At 38.4% G+C, this 21606-nt stretch overlaps 1 protein-coding gene across 3 annotated transcripts; it reads right to left on the bottom strand.

The window, feature by feature from the left end:
- Positions 1–892: 892 nt before the first annotated feature.
- cip2a (cellular inhibitor of PP2A) lies at positions 893–21360 on the bottom strand. 3 transcript variants are annotated; one of them, XM_044339743.1, is made up of 22 exons: positions 21341–21360; positions 17895–17997; positions 16461–16608; positions 15465–15577; positions 14950–15044; positions 14759–14855; positions 13028–13150; positions 12673–12818; positions 12462–12537; positions 10117–10359; positions 9091–9253; positions 8869–9016; positions 5954–6053; positions 5703–5821; positions 5151–5331; positions 4750–4824; positions 4236–4346; positions 3264–3460; positions 2374–2487; positions 2168–2250; positions 1839–1978; positions 893–1235 (listed from the first exon to the last, which is right to left on the bottom strand). In XM_044339743.1, the coding sequence occupies exons 2-22, from the start codon at positions 17994–17996 to the stop codon at positions 1110–1112; spliced, it is 2700 nt and encodes an 899-aa protein (XP_044195678.1). In that variant the 5' UTR covers position 17997; positions 21341–21360; the 3' UTR covers positions 893–1109. The 3 variants fall into 3 exon arrangements, with proteins under 3 accessions (XP_044195678.1, XP_044195679.1, XP_044195677.1); XM_044339744.1 differs by lacking the exon at positions 21341–21360 and adding an exon at positions 18466–18486; XM_044339742.1 differs by lacking the exon at positions 21341–21360 and adding an exon at positions 18218–18374.
- Between the last annotated feature and the right edge of the window lie 246 nt (positions 21361–21606).

Genomic DNA, 21606 nt, shown 5'->3' with positions numbered 1-21606 from the left:
CTCTTGGCAAGGAAGTGAATGAGCGTTTTTCCCAAAATGGGAAAAGTGTTCAAGACCCTCAAATTTATCCAGTTTACCCCACAAATGCCCATTTTATTTAAGATTTCGTCCAAAGGAACCAAATCTGAGAATTTCTATCTGTTCTCTTGTTGAAATGATTTACAGAGAATAAAATATTAGGAATATTAATGTAGGCACATTAATGAGGTTTCGATCTGAACAATTGTGAACTTCACTTTTAACAAAAGTAGTTATACACACATCACACAGGTGGGAGGATATTAGAAAACAGCATCAATCAAAAAAGTAACATCTGCAGAGGTATGAAATTAAACATTTTCTCTCAAGTATGAAAAATATTTTAGTCGCTTCTTGATGGTTTTATATTCCCAAATCCTGACACGTTTCTTAGTGTTACTTGATCTAATTAATATTTCATAAAATGGTGTTAAGACCCCTTTTTTATGTGATGATCAATCTGATGTAACATTTAATATATGAGATATATGTTTTGATATTTGTGATATTTCTGATGTTATAATATTGTTGTTTTTGAGGTACAACCTTCTTGCTCTTTTTGATACTCTTGAAGTGTTAAATGCTTTAAGATGTTTGTCACCCTGGACGCGTTGGATGATTAACCACAACTGTAATTATAGAGCTTATCAGTTTATTGGTGTGCATTACATATAAATATGGGTTTGTTTTCCATTTTTACAAACATTTTGACTTGACAAAGATCCGAGAAGGACTGAAACATCATCCTAACTGATTATATTCTGTAGATTGCAGTAAGTGTGCAGGCGTTACTTTTTTCATTGAACTTCCCTTTAAAAAAACATACTTGCTTTTTTTTGGCGTTTGGCTCCAGAAAAACAACAGACACACAGAGTTATTTCATCTGGACACAGTACAAACACAGATTCATCTTTATTTACCAAACAATAAAAGACAAAGATAGATAACACAGACGTGACACGTACAAAGACACGTACAAAGATTTCAGTTTAGTAAACTTCATTAAGAAAATCAGGATCATAGTTTATTGAACTAATTTTTAAAAACTCTAATTGTTTCCTCCGTCACTCATCTGCATGGTTTTCTGTTCCTCAGAGCGACAGGTTGACGTCATTCTTCATCTTGCCGCTGCTCAGGCTGTGGATCATGGCGATCATCTCCGAGTGTTTGTTCAGCTTCGCCTCCAGCTGACTCTTCTGCAGCTCCAGAGACGACACCTGGAAAACAGGAAGTTTTGTCAAACTTAACAGCAGGTTGTTTGACAACTTTCCTGCATTTTTCTCTTTGCTGCAGAAAGTTTTAACACATTTTTCAAGGTCAGTTATGCACTTCTCCACTGTAGTAGTCCGTTAAGGGTCTCCAGCAAAGAAATACGCTGGCATTAGTTTCATATTTATGTACAGACATGAGAGTGATATCAATCTTCTTGTTTTTTTTGGATTATCTTGTAGCTCCGAGTTTAACTTCACAAAATTTTGGCACCAAATAACAACACAAAGACGCCCAGAAATATCAGAATCTGACCTTGTTTAAGAGTTTGTTAGCAGAAGGAGCATAATCAGAACAAACTGCAAGAAAAACTCCAAACAAACAGAATATTTTAAGACCATAATGATGCCAGTTTCTTCTGGTTGGACAGCAGATTATCACAAACTAAAGTCTGTACTGATGCAGCAGTAAACAAAACCTGTATGTCTGACCAGATCTAAATTTACAACAAGCATGTCGGGCTCTTTTGATGCACCTAAAAGTTGTAATGTTTTGAATGTACAATGAGACACTAGAAGCAGCTTTGTGGGTTTGTTGTATCTCTTCATTACCTTGCTGCTGGCGTCTTTCCTCGCCTGCTCCATCTTGTCGAGCTCCTTCCTCAAAACATCCACCGTCTCCTCCAGGTCTCTTTTCTCTTGATCTTTTTCTTTTCCCTTCTCTTCCTCCGCTCGCAATTCACCACGCAGACCTGACGGAAACAAGACAAAGCGTTCATCGACATGCTGAACGACCACACTGTCGCTCCTGATGTGACCACCAGATGGAGCCAAAGTAAGAAGCTGAAATTCATCAAACTTGAAGTCATTCATACAAAACACTGAATGGATCCCAGCAGCTGTGAGACTCATTTACACGCTGAGTTTATACGCCGACTGACCTGCAATGTCGCTGTTTTTCTGCTGCAGATCTGAATGGAGGGATCTGATCTCCTCCTCCTTCTCCTCCAACACTGACACCATCCTGAGAGAGAAAGAGACAGAATTCGGAGAAGGTGCTGCTATTACCTAAGAAATTACCTGCAGATAAATAAAAGTATTAAAACGTGCGTGTGTGTGTGTGTGTGTGTGTGTGTGTGTGTAATACTTGTCTTGCTGCAGCTGCAGTGCTTCGTGGTTCCTCCTCAGAGTGTCGCTCTGTTTGGTGAGGGAGATGTGAGCCGACTGCAGCTCTTTCAGCACCCGCTCGCTCTCGTTGAACCTGAACAGGAGAACGACCTGTTACACACCTGAAATCAGCTGTTAATTCCAGTAAACCTGCACACACACCTGACAGTTTGTTACCTACAGTCTGAACCTCAGTAGAAGGTTTTATAGTGATTGTTCCTGTTTGGATATTTGGTTCATTTAGGTTCACATTTTCAAATCATGTGTGTAGAAGTTTTATGTTATCATAGCATCTTATTCTGTTTCTTTGTACAAACAATATAGAAAATCCTGGTGAAAACTGGTGCAGTTCACCAGTCATTCTTTGAGCTGCAATGAAACTACAACTGAGAATCAACAAAGTCTGAAACTAATTTGTCTCCAGTCTCTGTAGCTTCATCTCTGACTGATTGTACTGTTCTTCTCTGCTGTTTGTCCAGATTTCATCCCTTTTTGTGTGGCAGAAAACACTTTTTGCGACTGTTTAGATCAGTAAACGGGAAACGTGGATATAGGGAAGATCTCTGCTGTGCTGGATCAATTAGATGAGGGGAGAGAGAAATGTAACACTGTCTGGATTTCTGCAAAATGCAAAATATTGAATTTGAGCCCTTTTCTGAAACAGAAGATGCAAACAACTATAGAGTTTTGAGTTTACGTTTCTGTGAGAATGAGCATGAGAAATGTAACTTTGGAGTTAATGACACTGGTTTTGGTTGCAGAAATACTATTTTTTTGGTTTACAAAATACTGCATCAACATTTTTACAGCCTTGTGTTTAGATGTAGTTTCAGACTTTCACAGACTGACTTATATGAATGTGAATTTGACCTGTTGAGCAGTGCGTTGTAGGCTCCTTTGAGGACCTGGTGCTTCTCGGAGTCCTGCTGCAGCCTGGCGTTGTGCCGCAGCAGCTCCTCCATGTCGGCCTTGGAGCGCTCCTCTTCCAGCACCTGGCTGCCCAGCTCGCCCTGCAGATCCTCGCACCGACGCTCCGCCTCCTTCAGCAGACAACCCAGCTTACGAGCCTGCAGACAGGAAACCACGCAGAGAGGAAAACAACTGTCAGCAACAGGAGAGTTTAGGTGAGACTGACTGTGGTTAATTTATCTTATTTTAAAACTATTTGCTCTGGTTCTTGCTTTCTGGTTGCTCCGTTTGTTACAAAATGCCTTTATTGCATCTCATTAACTGCTCTTTTTCCTCATTTTTCTGTCTGTCTACTGTAAATTCTCAAACTAACATGTAATTAATGAGATCATAAATGTGTAATTTTAATATTAAGACTATTTTAATAACATTGTGAGTTCACCTACATTCTAGAAATTGATACAAACTAAATAAAAGCTATAATGAGAGAAGGACAAACAAGAAGAACTTACAATGCAGCATCTAAATAAAAGTAAAGGACGAACTTTAGCCATATTCATTCCTGTGTCTACAGTAAATTATTGTTATTTTTCTGATAATGGAATGGAAATATGGGTCTGATGTTAACTAATGTACATATTAAAAAGATTAAATAAGGGTGTTTAAAAAAAAGGCTTACAATAAATAAATGTGTTATCTATTGAAGGGATGGTGAATGGTGTAAATATTGGTGCTGTATTAGAAAAATAAACATCAATCTAAAAAATATATATATTTATTGTCATATTTTGTCACATTTTTGCATTTGTACTAATATAATTATCAGTTATTGGCCCTGAAATTCCATATCGGTGCATCTCCAGCTCTGATAGGTGTATGTGTGTGTCTGAGTGTGTGTGTGTGTGTGTGTGTGTGTGTGTGTGTGTGTTTTACCTCGGCTTCGGCCTGAGCTTGTTGGAGGTGATACTGAGCGATGAGACGGTCAGCCTGAGAGAGAGCGAGAGCCTTCACCTCCAACGAGTCCTGCAGACGACTCTCTTTAGACTAACAGAAGAAGAAACAGAAAGATTTAACTGTTATTCTGCCAACCATCAAGACAATGTTAAAATGAAAGAGATTCACAACTATTACTGTCATTATCATTACTCTAAAGCATCATTTACACTAATACTACTATCAGTATCAGTTTTTATGTGCCAACATTGGTGGTTACTGTGGCAAACAACCCGCAGCATGTTGGAGGTGATATTACTCTGCGATAAGTGGCTGTTGGTTGTATTTTTGTCATAATGATAGTGGAAAAACACTTGAAAATTAAATTAAATTACAACGACTAAACAAAAGGTGAAAATAAGGTTCACAGCAACAGCATTTATAGCAGGAAATGGAGGTATTTTTTTCAGTTTTTCTTACAGTAAAGAGGAAGATCAAATAATGTCTCATTTACCGCAAATGCCAAGAGTTTCTGTTCATAAACGTCGATGATCTCAGAGACATGTAAATCCTTCACTTGTTCCTGCAACTAAAAACCACAAGAAGATATTAGCATCAGACATTTAACACCCACAAAAAAAAAAAAGGCAACTGAAAGCAGGAACTGATGAACATCAGTTCATTTTAATAATTCTACGGAATCAATCCAGATATAAAACATTTACATCAGAATTAAAGGACGATACCGCCAAGTGAGATTTTTCGCTCTACAGTGTACATTATATGTTAACACATCCGACTGTAAGCTTGTAGTCGAATTATCAAGTTTGTTTTTAATCACCAACTGACACATTATTTCAGCAGTTTCTTCCACTATTAAATATCAGTTGCCAGCATGAATTAAACACACTGCACCTCCAAACCGTTCTGTATCTTCTCTACCAGACCGTGGACGCTCCTGCTGGACGCACCGGAAGAGTCCGGTACGCTGCTGTTCGTCCTGGGAGGCGGGACTTCCTGCACTGCGACACGCTTGACAGACAGCTCGGCCTCTCTCTGGCGGTAGGCGTTGTTGGCGGCGATACTTTCTCCCAGACTTGAGAAATAAAGTTTGATTAATTAAATATCAACAGTACGGACTGGCAACTACTTTGTCCACATTTCAGGAGTTATATTTACCTTATTCACTTATCCAACAGCAGACATTAGGATTTTTTTCTATTAATCATTATTTTCAGTTGGATTATCTGAAATTGATCCTTAAAATACCAACATTGATTTTCAATCTCGGGGTCAAACACAATATATTTTACAACAGGTTGAAAACACAAATAAAACAGCTATTTTCACTTTCAAATAGTTTAAAGCAGTTTATATTTTTCACTGTTTCCCAGATCTCCGTTTGTACTTTTTTAAGCAAATATCTCAATAAAAACCAACAACAATGATTTCCTGCAAGTGACTCACACCAGTGATGGGAAGTCTGGGAGGTGCGTGGCTTCAAACAACAGCGAGAGTCCAGTCTGCACACGTTCTCTGTGATGGGACGTCAGAGCCAGAGAGAGGGGAGTCACTATTCTCTGGTCCTGGTAAACGCACAGAAAATAAAAAAAGGTTAAAGAGGATATCTGAGGGAACCGCAGACACGTTACAGACAGAAAATAAGATGAAGCACAGGTGGAGAAAAAGGTTGAGTCTTCATTGTGAGTGTTGTTTACCTGTAACATCCTGTAGAAGCTGGTCTCCATGTCCTTCACCTGCTGTCTCAGTTTGCTCATTAACTCCAGAGTCCTCAGCAGAGCTTCTGCACACACCTGACTGAAACAAACACACAAAATACACAACTGAGTCTTTATATACTAAGGCTGCAGCGGTGGATGAAGCATTAAAATAAGTAAGAGTAGCAATACCACAGCATAAAATACTTCATTAAGCTTAAAGTTCTGCATTCACTGATTTCTTTGTCCACTTGTTTTCAGTAAAATACACACTGTTTACTTACAGAGCAACATTATGATGAATGTTCACTCTCTTTTAGCTCTGTTTAGCTCTAAAACCACACTGTTTGTACAAGGTGTTTTGTAGAGTTTTTTCTCTGAAAACGACGCTATGAGAGACGCTGAGAGTGAACCAGAACAACAACGAGCTGAAACTCACTATAAAGCTCCGTAAAGCTGAGAGGAGCTGCAGAGTCACTGATAATTCTCTGTAGGTTCATCACTACAAACCACGAGCAACACATTACACACTGACAGATTGTATATTGATTTTTGTCTTATATACTATTGGATTATTATTGCTGATGTACGAACATGTAAGCAGCATTTAATTATGTGTGGCAGAGCTAATTTTACCCATTTTATACACTGTTGAGTGTTTTAATTTACTGTACCTAAATAAATGTAGTGGAGTAGAAGTAAAAAGTAGCATAAAAGAATCTCTGACTTGTACTCAAGTGCAGTACATGAGTAAAAGTACTACTACAACCAGTGAAAAGTTGTATAAACAATATTATCACAAGTTTCGTTTTCACAATGAATCATTAGTAAAGGTGACTTCTCTATGGGTGTCTAACTGATGTTATCAAGTTGGTAAAATCTTGCAGTGTTTCCCCTAGGTTGACTGGTTTGTAGTGGGGGTGGGGGTGGGGTGGGGGCATATGACAGAGACTCATCAGCCACACACTTCTCGGTTCTACACTAAAATGAGAACTGCGGGTCCACCTTAAAAGTCAGTCCACCTTAAGTGAGCCTGGTCAAGTTAAGCTAACGCGGTGTTGCTAACTTCGGGGCTAACCTCCTTCGACAGAGGAGTATTTACTTGAGGAGCTGCAGCGTTTATTAAGTGACACACTGTCGTCTGTACTTTACATTTACTGACAGATTGACGACTTACTGCTAAACTTTTCCTCTGCTCCGCTCGCGCAACTACACGCGCACATTTACACACGCGCGCGCGCGCACTGCCTTATTCCTTAACGGAGCAACGCTACTCTTGCAAAAACACGTACATGTCCCGTGAAGAACGAGGAGAGTGAGGATGAGGGTGTTGCACAGTGTGCGAGAGAAAATCATTAGTAGCTTGTTGACATTAATGATCGTCTGAAATTTTAGCAGCGACGCTCATAATTTTATGAATATAAGGGAAACACTGTCTTGTTGACAGGAAACAGTTGTGGCTTCGAGATGAACCACGAGCGATTTGTTCCATCACCTGAAACGCAACCACATCATATAAAAATGCCAAGCGGGTAAATAGTAACATCAGAAAACCCACACTTGACTGGCGCCCCTCTCAGACGCAGCGTTTTATCACATATTGTCATTTTCGCTTCATACACTAAAATGTCCCACAGATGTAATGAAACAGCAGAAGCCGTGAAAGTGTTTTTCAACCCAATTTAGCACCAAATGTCTAAAAGGGTTCTTGACTATTAAATATGTTAAATAAATGTTACTCCAAATCTACGACTCTCTGCTTATTAAGAATTAATTAAAACAAGGATGGATGCCTACAGATATATCTTAATCAAGTTAAATGTGCCAATTAACTGTGATATTGATTTCAGGTGATTTAATAATCCCCAGCACTAATGGTGACACTCATCATTCTCCATTAGTGACATATTAGGAACAGTAATGAACGAGCAACAAGAGCAGCTGAGAGTTCACAAATTATTTAATTCTGTCTTCACACTGAGTTTAATATTTCAAAAATCAGGGTGCTCAACCTTAAAAATATAAATCAGTTATCTGCTGTTAAACACTCCTCATCCTCTGAGGAAGGCCACAGCCCGAAACACTACGGAAAAAATATTTTTAATAAAACTGTACAAACACTCAAGCCGCCTTTTCCACCCTGAGAACTGTACAAGTAACCATGTCTAGTTTTATTTAGGGCTTAAATTTATTATTATTATTATTCTTATAGATTAATTTTAATTAAACAATTAATTATTTGGTTTATAAAATTTTAATGAATGAATGATCATAATTTTCCAGAGCTCAAGGCAACGTTTTCAAATATCTTGTTTTCAACCAACAAATCAAAACCTGAAGATATTGAATTAACAACGATATAAAACAGAGAAAAGCAGCAAATTCTTGCATTTGAGAAGCTGGAACTAGAAAATACTCGGCTTTCATGTTTAAGAATTATTCAAACAATCAATCAAACACCAAAAGTAACTGTCTGTCAATAGACTGATCAATTAATCACCTAATCCTTTCAGCACTCGTCTTAATATCACAAGTTTATCTCAAATCTTTTTTAGAGACACATTTCAGTTCTTTTGGATTGTCTACATCGGTTGTAAACATCAAATATTAATATTTTGATCAGCAAATAATCAATATCAATAATTATGTCTTATTGAGTAATGAACTATAAGAAGTTTGGCTTGTCAGTGACTCATCTGGTCTTCTATCACTGCAAACTGCATCTAATATCAAACTAGGATCACAAAATACACCATTAAAAAGACATGAAGATCCTTATTGATAAACCTTATTAATAAGTCTATCATACATTATAATATAAACATGTAAATAGTGATTATTAATCGTAATCACACTTTTAATTTCATGAGACCGTGATCACAATCCTGCTGGTCTCACCTACAGCACTCGCTCACCTGAGGTCGTTATCTGAGCCGGGAGGCAGGCAGGTGAGAGGGTTGTTGCTATGACAACAGGAGAAGAGGGATTCAACCTGAGAGAGGCAGAGCTGAGCGTTCACCTGACGGGACAACATGGATCTGGTGGAGTCCTCGGCGCACAGGAGTGGAAGAGTTAAGGCTTCGACATACAGACAGACACAAACAAGCAGCAGACCGACCGGGTCATGTGAAGGATATTTAGCAGCAGACCGGTGACGTGCGTGATGCGTTGGCAGTGTTTTCTTAGGTGAGCGTCTCCCTGTGCAGGATCAAGGCCATTTAGCAGCCCTAACAGGACCGGGAGTAACATTTCCACAAAGCTCAGCACGCACTCAGACACACTGTCGGCTCCCAGCGCCTCCTGGAGAGAGAAAAGAGTCGTGGTCAGGAGACGGAGGGAGAGAGAGACAAAGGAAAACAGAGAGGAGAAAGTAGAACATTTGGGGGCCGTAGATACAGGTCATGTATGATACGTGGTGGTGATATCAGGAATGAAACTCAAGGCTGAACTGTAGATCAAAACTGCTGAAATATCAAATCAATTCAAAACAAGTGGCAAGAAAATAAATCGTAAGGTCATCTGTTTAAGTTGAGGCGAGGACCTTCGTTACATGTCATCCCTGCTTTCTCTCCTCTCATGTCACCGTCAAATAAAAGCAAAACTACTGAAAGAAATATATATATTTTATATATCAACTTAAAACTTTAGAGGTAATTGACTTAGAAAAAGTCTCTGCATACGATGACACATTATCTTTCCACACTAACAGTGATAACGTTGCAAAGAAACTGAACCCAACATTACGTTTTTATTTTTGTTTTAAGAAATGTTTTCCCTTTGCAACAAGAATAAAATCTTGTTTAGTCTTGATTATGGTGACACTGTCCACCATTCATCAACGAGAACTCATCACTGTAAATTAAACTTGTTAATGTTGGATGGACCTCACTAAAAATGTGGAGAAAGGTTAAATGTACCTGTTTTCTAACACCTGTCAGAACACATCATCTAGGAAAAAAAATCTTCCCACGTGTCTGAGCTAACATTTGAGGTTAGACCACAATTCACTGACTGAGTCACTCCACTTAAAATGTTTCTAACTGACAGGGATTCAAATGTCAAACCTCTCCACTATGTTGCTGCTGCTGCTGCCGCCGCTACACAAGAGACCAAATAAATTTCCTCTTTCGGATAATAAAGTAAAAGTTGAATTCCTGTCGTACCTCCAGCAGCTCATTCAGCAGCTGCAAAGCCTGCAACGAGCAGGATTCAGCGCCTTCCACAGGCGAGCTCAGCCACTGCACCAGAGCCAGCCCAGACTCCACCTTGCGTCCGCCGTCCATTCCCGCCGTGTCCTGCTCGTGTCCTTTAGCTTTGAGTTTGGGTCCCGCTGGTCTGAAAACCACCTCGCACAACAAGGAGCGTAGACCTGAGACGCTGCACATAGCCAGGAGGAGCTCCAACACCTGCAAACAACAGGCAAAAAAAAAATCTAAATGAACTTCATCTTGAACATAATTGTTCTCCGAAGCTCATCAGTACACACACTGCTGATAAAGTTATGATCTGTCAGTAGCCTGTTTGCACATACGAGCCTTGAAATGGGTCAGAAAATGAGGAGAAAGAGGCATGAAAACCAAAATTAACTTTATTTGGTGCATGTTTCATTAACCCGTTCATGCATAGTGGTCACTACAGTGGACAGCTATTCAAAAGCCGTTTTCTTATATATGCATGGGGTTTTAATGGTATAGTTGCACATCAGCCAACACAGTGGACTCTAGTGTGTCATCCCATACATTTCTCAAAACCATAGACTGCAAAAGCTCAAAACCAAGATGGCCGCCTGCCAGCCAGAAATACTGAGCAGCTCAGGAACATCTTGCCAATCCTTCTATAGTAATAGACCTTTGCAGGTAAATAAAATTTTGTAACATCAAGTAACAACTAAGGAGTAATACAATAGTTAAAATTACCAAGCATTGATTTTATGTTGGGAGAAGTTGGACAAACTCCTTGAAAAATGTGTGTTTAAAAAAAATGAAGTTCAATTTTTTTTTTCATGCCTAAAGAGGAATAAAAACACTGACTGAGGTTATCATAATTCATGTATGAAAGGGTTAAACACTTATTTAAACTTCTCAGTAACACAGATTCATGTACTGCTGGAAGGTGATGACGACGGACTGGTTACCTCAAATACTGATAACGATACATCACAGACTGCACCGAGTTAATTACTGTATACTGACCTATAACCTCCTATAAAGTTATATAATTATTATTCAGCTTTTTTTTGGCCAAATCATATCATTTCATCGGAGTGCTACGTGGCTCGGTGCTCTTCTTGATTTGAATGCAGGAAATTTGATTTTTCTCTTCTGCTCCACAAAGGTAAACAGCAGCAGCTGTTTCTGTGTGTTTCTAAGGTCGAGTACCATGATTTAAGTTTGGAGTTGATATTAAATCAGAGTCATGTGTGATACTACACAATACATACTATCTGCATGTGGAAATATACTTTTGTCAGCACAGGAGATAAAAAGTCATTTACCAACACACAGGTACAAAGGCCTGGATGATGATGTTTACAATATTTTGATATTAGTGCCGATACAATAACTACAATAAGTTTTAATACCGACTACAGCTGATGAATCCAGTAGTTGATTGACAGTATTGAAAATAAATTAGCAACAACTGTAGTAATGAATTCATCTTTGAGGTATTTTTTAAAAGGAGAAAAAAAAACCCAAACATTTCCTCTTTTTGGTCTGAGAAACTGTGGTGAGGATTTACCACAATGTTCTGACGAAATGCAGAAATGTATGGATGTGTGTGTGTGCCGACTAATACTTGCTAATGTTAACAAAACTATATAATTTTGATGCCTTACTTCATAAGTTTTTTGTAAACATGACTACGTGCTGAAATTTGATTGTGGTGGCCTGTTAGTAAGCGGTACAGTCAGAGGGCTTCGTGGTTATTAAATCCAGTAAACCACACGACAAAACATTTACTGGCACTACACCTGCTATGACATAATAAAGACAAAAACAACCGCAAGAAAGGTCAGTGGTGACATCAGCGCCCCCAAAGGCTGAGTCCTCTGTTCTACACCCTTAACACCTATGATTGCACAGCCACACACAGCTGCAACGTCACTATGAAATTCACAGATGACACGGCGGTGGTAGGCGTGATCTCCAATAGCAACGAGACAGCCTATCAGGACAAGGTGGAGGTTCTGTCGTCATGGTGGAAGCACAACAACTTGGACTTGAATGTCTCCATGGTGATAGACTTCAGGACGGAGAAGCAGAGGATGCTTGCTCTTTGCCATATTTCTTACTTGTTTTAATTTTACCATGTACATATAGATTCTGTGATATTCTGTTATTTTTCCTTGTATGTACCTTTATATTTTTTATGCTGTTATGTAGCTTTACGTTTGCTATTTTCACAGTTGTCGGAGTTTCATTTCACAGCTGTTGTACATTTACACTTATGCACGTGACAAATAAACCTCTTGAACCATTAATCTTGTTTCCGCTTTGTCTCAACTCACCTTGGCTGCAGGGTCTGGGTCTGTTGATTGCAACAGTCCTAAAACTCGTGACACGCATGCTGAGAAGTGCTGATACCTAGAAGTGTTAAAAAAAAAAAAAAAAAAAAAGAACATGATATTTTGAGACCAGCGGAGCCGCAAGTGAACAACGTGTGTATAAGTGTGTGTATAAGTGTGTGTATAAGTGTGTGTGTGTGGCGGAGGGGGGTACCTAGTGAGGCAATCTGCTATCTTAGGGCTCTTCAAGAGGTCAACCAAAAGGTCAACCGAGTAATTTCGTGTCGGAGTACCATCGCCGTTCACAATGATGTTGAATACAAGCTGGAAAGTCTGGTAGATGTTCCTTGCGTCAAAGAGCTGAGGGAGCAAACACAAACAGAGAAGATGAACAAGGTGTATTCACGTCAAGCAACTCATCCTCAATTAGTTCATTCATTTATTTTTAGATAAAAACTGAAGTGAAAAGAGGAACAGAAAGGACACAAACAGTTATTTGTGCTGTTGAGGACTCTTGAGAGGCCCCCTGTAGTGTGAGAAAATTTCGCTGGCGAGTGTTTACCACCTACCTTCTCTCCAACCTTCTCATTCAGAGTGAGGCTGGCCAGTATAGACAACGCGAAGACCACCACAGTGAGACTGTTGTGAGCCAGAAAGTTGATCAGTGTACGGTAGAATGGCTTCACGTTATCCTACAAGAAAACAAACACACACACATACACTGTATAATACACAGGTCAGACATTTTAAAATGAGCCACGAGCTGATACTGTTTATGTTGTGGATGACTTTAACAGATTCCCTGTTCCATAAATATAATGTTTGTCATGTGGAAATAGCTTGTAAGAAGCTGGTTAGGATAAATATGTGTCAACCATAAAAAAACTTGTTCCATATAGCTTTTTTATTTTTGTAAAGAGGTTGTTGTAGTTTGTATATTTGTTCAAGTCAAATGCTTCACATTGAAGCCTCTTCAAGATTAAATACTTTACTGCAATTTCAACGTACAGTAGTTCATAGGAATTTGCTTCATCAACAAAAAAACAAACAAAAAAAACTGAGGACATCACTTACAGTAACAGCACTGAGACATAAAACAAACAGTAAAAAGATAAAATGACCACAGTCAACAAAAACAACTAGAAGTTTTAAACATGTAAACTTACTACCGATTGATGAATCAACAGAGCTTTAATCTGCAACTATTTTCAAAACTGAATAATTGTTTTAGTGATTTTTTTTTAAGCAAAAATGCCAGAAATTTGCTGGTTGCAACTTTTCAAATGTGAAGATTTGATGTTTTTTCTTTGTCATACGTGATAGTATGATTCAATATGTTTGAGGTTTGGACTGTTGATTAGACAGAACAAGACGTCTGATGAAATCATCTTTCACTTTGAATTTTAACAGGTTTTTATAACCACTTCCTGACATTTATAGAGAAAATGATTAATAGAAAAGATTAATCAATAATGAAAATAATCTTAAGTTGCAGCCGTACACAAGTTTTCATGGCATTTGGCACAAGGCTGATGTTAATTTTGAACTGAATTGCTGTGCTGAAAAGTAAAAAGAAAAAGAAATCTTCATGTTGTCAAGATGTTAATCTAAAGATCTCCTCCAGACATGTTTTAAAACATATGAAAATACTCTTCTTTGAATAATATGTCCGATATGGTTTTTCCAAGTTGCATTACCTAGTTAGAAATTCTATGAAAATTCAAAATATGTTTTACTGCTGGATACAAGATGTCTCCTCCTTCACTGAGACATCTCAGTGTTTGTGCTCTGGAGGCTTCAAGTTTCCACATCACACTTGTGTAAGTTGCATACTGGACTACGATTGGCTCCAAACTGGTTGTGTTGTCACGAATCCTGCTTATAGATACACGTGTTAAAATGAGATGTAAGGTTGAGCTCAGAGGAACTTTCCTCTTTCTACAGATGAATGTGAAAACAAACTCTGCACAGAGAAGAGAACAAACATCCAATAGTTTTGAGTGGAGGGGACTTTAAATGATAGCAATGCTTCATTTTTTAATGTAACTGTTTCAAAGAGCTAGCCTATCTGTTGGTGCTATTATGCACAAACATTTTGTTAAATAGTAAAATACTAATTTGTAAGATTTGTCAAACACTGTTTCCTGCTTCACATTTTAAAAATACTTTGATCAACATGTTTATATCGCTTTTGTTTCAGCTCGCAACTCCGATGTGAACCTGTGATGCTGTTAAATAAAACAAGTCTCACCCTCAAACATTGACGGACATCCTGTGTTAGTGATACAGCAGACACTCACCAGAGACTTGATGTGACTCTGCACGGAGTGGTTGTCACGACAGAGATTGGCCATAAGGCCGAGGCACGGCATGATGATGTCCTCATTGTGAGATTGACTGTGGCAAAAGATCCGAGGTGGTATGGTTAGTTGAATGGCAAACATACGCAGTGGTTCCTCATTTATATCATGCTGGTAGATGTGGTTCTTACATGTTGGTCATGAGAAAAGTGATGAGCTCATGAATGTAGTTTGTAGAATGGAAGACGCGAGTGTTGTAAGTCACTTTCTGCAGCACCTGGAGACACTAAAAGATACAAAAAACAACATTATAACAACAATCTGTTCCTGAAATTAACATGCAGAGATCTGAGCTGTTACTGGCTTAAAATTATTTAATAACTGCACCTCAACAGTGACTAACTGTAGCTTTATCTACTGTCTTTCAATAGGAGAATTAATCTGTCTTCTCTGTCTACATGAAAAAAAGTTTGTGATTTGGTGTTAAAATGTTCTAATTTAAACATGGAAAGGTATTTGTTTACGAGGTAATCAAACACTACATATTACCATCAGGATTTTTTAGAGACAACCTCATCTCAAAGCATTTTTACAGCACGTTGCCTAAAATGTATATTTAAAGTAATGCTGTACACAGAGGAGTAAGCAGTCATATTCTTGCAATGTGTCTGCACTGACTAATAACAGACAGCAGTGATGGACTAACCTGCAGCACTAGAGGCTCGCCTGGTGTGGCGCTGTGCCGGTGGATGACAGATGCCAGGGTGCTGGTGAGGTTGTAGCTGCTGTGGAGCATCTCTCGACTTTCGTCATCACAGGCTGAACGTGAGAGCATGACGGTGGGGAAAAATACAAAGATAATATACCAGAAAGAGCTGCTAGTTCAGTTTTCTGCCACATCCTTCCTCAGTGTTGCTTTCTACTCTCACACTGTCTTCTTAAAGCAGTCTTTCTAAAGAAGCACTGTACAAGAAGAATTTGGAGATAATTTGTAGGTACTAAATAGGTGAGCTTGCAGTTTGTCAAGTGACCCCCGACTCTACTTTTTCTTTGTCTTTGCACACTCTGTGACTGTCACACAGGCTCAAACAGCGTAAACGTTATGGTTTGATTTGATCGGTCATCAGACAGGTGTTTATTGTCTACTGAGGATGAGAAGATCTTTACCTGAGGTGTTTTAACCCAGTATTTCCACAGTGGTGGACATATTGTACAGCTCACACAGTGAAGAAGAGAACAGAAGGGCCATGTTTGTAGTTTTGATTTTAAAAAGTTGTGGAAATACTGGATTTAAAAGTTGGTTTCACCACTTGCAAAGATAAAGATATTCACATTCCTGGGAAGATAGTTAACACCTGACCTGTGTGATCATAATAATACCTTTAGGATGCAAACCGATGTCGGATAACAGGTAAAAACATAAGATTTATATTTCCCCTATACATGAAGGTTTGTGCTGAGAAGCCTGTGTGAGAGAGTCACAGAGTGCCAAAGTAGAGAGACAATACTTCATATGAACCAGCTGATTTGATGGTTTCCAGTAAGGTGAGACCTTGAACCTAGCAGCAGAGCAAGGGTTGTCTAATGGCTACCTGAGTGACAACTAAGCGAGCAAATCGCCAACGCAAAATATTGCCAAAGCATTTATATTCTGTTAAATGTGTTATGTGAAAGGGTGAATGTGTAAACTGGTTCACTTTACCAAGTTGTGTCAGCAGGGAGATGATGGAGCTCCTCAGGGCGGGACTAGTGTGCAGGTTTCCAACCAGCTCCACCAGCTCACTCACACACTCACTGGGCAGAACCTGACCCGAGGACAGCAGCTGGTCCCATTTAAGGCCTGAAACCTCCTGCAAACATACACAACATGAATATATATATGTACACTACTGACACTATGGGCTGCATAGGCATACATTTACAAAGTGATGGTGTTGATTTGTCCCTAAAAACTTTCAATAAAGCTTAAACATCCCTAGCCAATATTGTGGCTTCTAACCACAAGTATGAAACAGATTATTTGGGTTTGAGAACATCTGCAGTGTTGTGTGTTTGCTTCAGACAGGCACAGTCAGCTGCTATGTGGGAATTGCTCAACATAACCTCATCTGTCACTCATCCTCATTGCAACATGAATTTCTTTGTAGTTATCTAGCCAGAAAACCAATTTATGCATTTTGAGGTAAAGACCGTCGAGTCAAGTAAGGAGAAGTAGTTTGTGGCTACTGTATGTACGCCACCACTTGTGTTTTGTAATTTGTTAAGGTGCTTTCAGTTCTGTTGTTGTGTTTTATACCTCACCATAACCTCTGGTTTACTTGCATCCTTATAGGACAGGTTCACAATTTTTCCAAGTCTGTCTTACAACAACAGTAAGGAGCCCAAATAAACAGTGAAACCTGTTTTTCTTGCTGTAATCATTCCTCCTGTTCATACTGACCATTAGAAGATCCCTTCATAATACACTTACAATGTACGTCTGACAAGTAGGCATATTTTTATTGCATGTTGTGATTATTTTCTATTGAATACTGAAGTTTGCCACCAGCTGTGCATAGATCTGAATCAAACAGTGACTTGTAAGAATGACATTAAGCACATCTATCCCAGTGGTGCTATCCACAGTACTGAAAGGAAAGTTTAATTCTGGCATGTTAAGCTGCATTTAAGAAGCTTTAGCTTTTAACCTTCTGTTTTTATATATATGATCACATCTCCTGTGTGTCCGGACGAGGAAAGGACGAGGCATGAACTTGACATCACATCGCTGAGAGTGAAAATATCATGATACTTGATAAATTAAATTTAAAAAATGGCTTAAAATATTCCTGCAAATGCAGTAGTCAAGTTCAAGTTTTGTAGTTGTTTTATTAAAGTTCACAATTATTTTATAAATGTTACTGTAACAGCTGCAAGAAACAGCCCAATATACTTCATAGTCTATATAGGCCCACTGTAGTTCTGATTTATTTTCATGAATAGAAACAATTCAAAAACATCCCACCTCTGATTTTTTCACAAATCGCACCCTGATTATATAATCGTAGCGTTAAAATATGATACACACGTCTCCGGTCGCAGGTAGGCTGTCAACAAGCGCCATCAAGTCAGACCAGAGGCAGAAAGTAGAGCTCACCTCCACTTGTTTCTGTAGCTGCGCCGCGGTTTGTGCTGTTCTGCTGCCTGTGTACTGCTGGATAGCCAGCAACAGAGACTTCAGACACGTAGTCATGTCCATCCTGTGGTACAAAACAGTTAGACAACATATTAACTCCCCAAATTAACGTTTAAAGCAAAGTTTAACAACGTCCATCTTCAACCTCTAACGGCTAACACCAGCTAGCAACCTTCTCTTATAGTTTCATGACAACAGCTTTAATTCACGAGTTTATTAAAACCGTTAGCCGCTGTTCATGTATTAAGAACATTAGTTACATGAGACATTAATGTGTTTGTTACCTGCAGACTACCTATTGAGGTTTTCTTTCTCTAAGAAACATCAACAACAACAACAACCGGCAACACAACAGCAACTTGCTCCCGCTTGGAGCTTCGAACGGTAGAGGAGCGGACCATGTACGAGAAAGGGGAGCTTAAACGTACTTCTATGAAGTTAATACTGATTCATGTACAATATAGACTAATAAATTCTAGTACTAGATAGGTTGTTGTATTAAATAAAATAACATGTAAAAGTTTACTTGTACGTTTTTGATCAATTATGGGAACTGAAATTGTATCCCCCCTTTTAGAAGTCTTGGACGAAGCCATGCTAGAAATGACGTAATGCGAGGGGTGGAGCAAAACCAGCCCTAATAAAATAAAATAAAAACAAACAATAAAAATAACAAGAACAAAAAAAAAATACAATAAATAAAAAATAAAAACAAAATACATTGAAATAAAAACAAAAAAAAACAATCAATTAAAATTAAAAACAAATACAATAAAATTAAATAAGGGTGTTTTTTATTTTAATCAATTTGATTTATATTTAACATGATTACATCAGATAAAAGTCAGTCCCAAATAATAAAAAAAATAAACACTTAAAAGAGTGATATTTTTGATTTGAAAAGTTGTGTACCTTCTTGGTGAAATGTTTTATTTGTAGACTAATTTAAGATATTTTGTTTTTAAACCAAGTCACTATAGTTTATTTGGTACACCTGTGCAGTCTAATGCAATTACAGTCAAGAGTCTTGCAATAAATCCTGCTTTCATAAAGTTTAGCAGATTCAGTTTGTTATTGTAATGCACTGTAACACTTTGTCCATGCTATTTACATGAACATGTGCAATGCCACAAAGTTAAAGGAATGATGCAAAAACATCACAAAGCTATATCTATTGCAGGACTGTTGTGTTGGATTGCATTAGATTTTACAGGTGTGTCTAATAACCTAGAATTTATTTATTTATTTATTTATTTGTGTATTAGAAGTCAAATATCCCAACTGCTTTCAAGGGAAGTGTTTTCAAAAAGGAAGAGCTCGGGAACTAACAAAGTTCTGACTGATACATTTTTGAAGTTCATATTGATACTTGAGAGTTTTAAAAAACTAATTTAATGTTCATTTAGCTGATATTTGTTTTTGTGGTTTTGTTTTTACATAAATACATAACATTTTTGATACCTTGTGGAACAAACTTTTCTGCACTCTCAGGTGGACAAACTAACAGTAACAATCTTTTTTTAAAAACAAGCATATCTATACGGCAATGTCATTACTTTTTTTTTTTACAAAATGTATGTTTTTAGCATTTTGTCTTTATTAGCAGAGATGCAGACAGAAAACAAAAGGGAGGGAAAGGGAGATATGACATGCAACACTGGACTCAAACCAGGGCATTGCAGTTATCTTGTATGTGGACCTCTGTCTTGAATCAGCAAGTGTGTCAGTCTGGCTTTATGAAACCCAAACAAAATGTAAACTATGAATGAACACATGCTCCTTTATGGATACTTTCAAGTATCACATGGTAATCACACGTTCCTCAATTGAATTTCATTAATTCAAGATTTGTTGCTTAAACTTGACTGATGGATGGTGAATGTACAGGGCTGCTTGAAAGTTTGTGGACTCTTTTTCTATTTCTACATAAATATGACTTAAATGTGATCAGATATTTACACAAGCCAACAACTAGATAAAGTGAACTCGATTAAACAAACGAGACAACGCTTCTGGTAACTGTTTATCAGCTCTGCACATCGGCTCATTCCTCCTTACAGAACAGTCTCAACTCAGGGATGTTGGTGTGCTTCTTTGCATGAACTGCCTGCTTCAGGTCCTTCCACAGCATTTCTACATTCCAAAACATTATCTTTCTTCTGTTCTAACCATTCTTTATTAGAGCGACTTGTGTGTTTAAGGTCAATGTCTTACTACATGACCTACTTTCTGTTGAGCTTCAGTTCAAAGACGGATACTTTGACATTTTCCTGTAGAATGTGCTGGTACAACTCAAAACTCGTAGCTCCATCAATGATTGCAAGCCGTCCTGGTTCAGAGGCAGTAAAGCAGTCCAAACCATGATACTACCACCACCATGTTTCACAGATGGGATAAGGTTCTTATGCTGGAATGCAGTGTTTGCTCATCTCCAAACGCAATGCTTCTCGTTCAAGCCAAAACAGTGCAATTTTAGTCTCATCCATCCACAGAACATTTTTTCCAGTCACCTTCTGGTCTATCCATATTGTCTTGAGCAAACCGTAGACGGCAGTAATGCTCTTTTTAGAGAGTCGTGGCTTTCTCCTTGCATGTCTGCCATGCACAATATTGATGTTCAATGTTCTCCTGATGGTCAACTCATGAAATTTGACTGTAGCCACTGCAAGAGAGGCTTTTAGTTTCCTAGACGTTACCCTGGGGTCTCTTGTGGCCTCCCAGGCTATTACACGCCTGCTCTTGGTGTGATCTTTGTTGTTCAACCACTCCTGGGGAGGGTAACAATGGTGTTGAATGTATTCCATTTGTACACAATCTGCCTGACAGTTGACTGGTGGAGTCCAAACTTTTTAGAAATGGTTTTGTAACCCTTTCCAGCCTGGTGAATATCAGCAACTCTTCTTCTAAGGTCCTCAGAAATCTCCTTTGTTCAAGCCATGACACACTTCCACAAACCTGTGTTGTGAAGCTCAGAGTTTGATAGTGAAGTCCCAGATTTCTCTTCTTTAAATAAGGCAGGGCCTCCCAGACTCACACTTGATTGTCATCCCATTGATTGAAACACCCAACTCTAATTTCCCCTTCAGATGAACTGATAATCCTAGAGGTTCACAAACTTTTGCCATGCACAAATATGTAACATTGGCTCATTTTCCTCAATAAATAAACAAACAAGTATAAGGTTTTTATCTCATTTGTTTAACTAATGTCTCTTTATCTAGTTTTAGGACGTTTTAGGTCGTATTTTTGCAGATATAGAGCAGATTTTAAAGGGTTCACAAACTTTCAGGCAGTATGGGAGAATAGGGTCAATAGAGCCAGTGGGTAAAATGAGCCACCCTCTTTATCTAGGTAACCATGAGCAAAAGTAATCATGTGACCACAAATTAAGGAAGTATAGTTCTTACTCAATCCATCTTGGACTCAAGCACGTGGAGAGAGTGGTCAGCAAAACAGAGCAAAAAAAAAGATATTTGTCATGACAAGTGAATTCATCATGTTACTAAAGTTATCAGTCTTGTATCTAAATTAAAATAGATAAGTTTTGGACATTATTACATGTTAATTTAAGTCAATGTAAGCTACAAAACAAGGTCATAAACTCAGCATAACTGTAGCTCTGAACCACTGTGTCAGGTGGGGAAGCAGGAGTGGACCCTGGGAGTGATTGGCT

The sequence above is a fragment of the Thunnus albacares genome, chromosome 21 (assembly GCF_914725855.1).
Source record: "Thunnus albacares chromosome 21, fThuAlb1.1, whole genome shotgun sequence".
In the NCBI taxonomy this organism is placed as follows: Eukaryota; Metazoa; Chordata; class Actinopteri; order Scombriformes; family Scombridae; genus Thunnus; species Thunnus albacares.
Note: the sequence above shows the minus strand (reverse complement) of the source record. Positions and strands in the feature narration are given on the sequence as shown.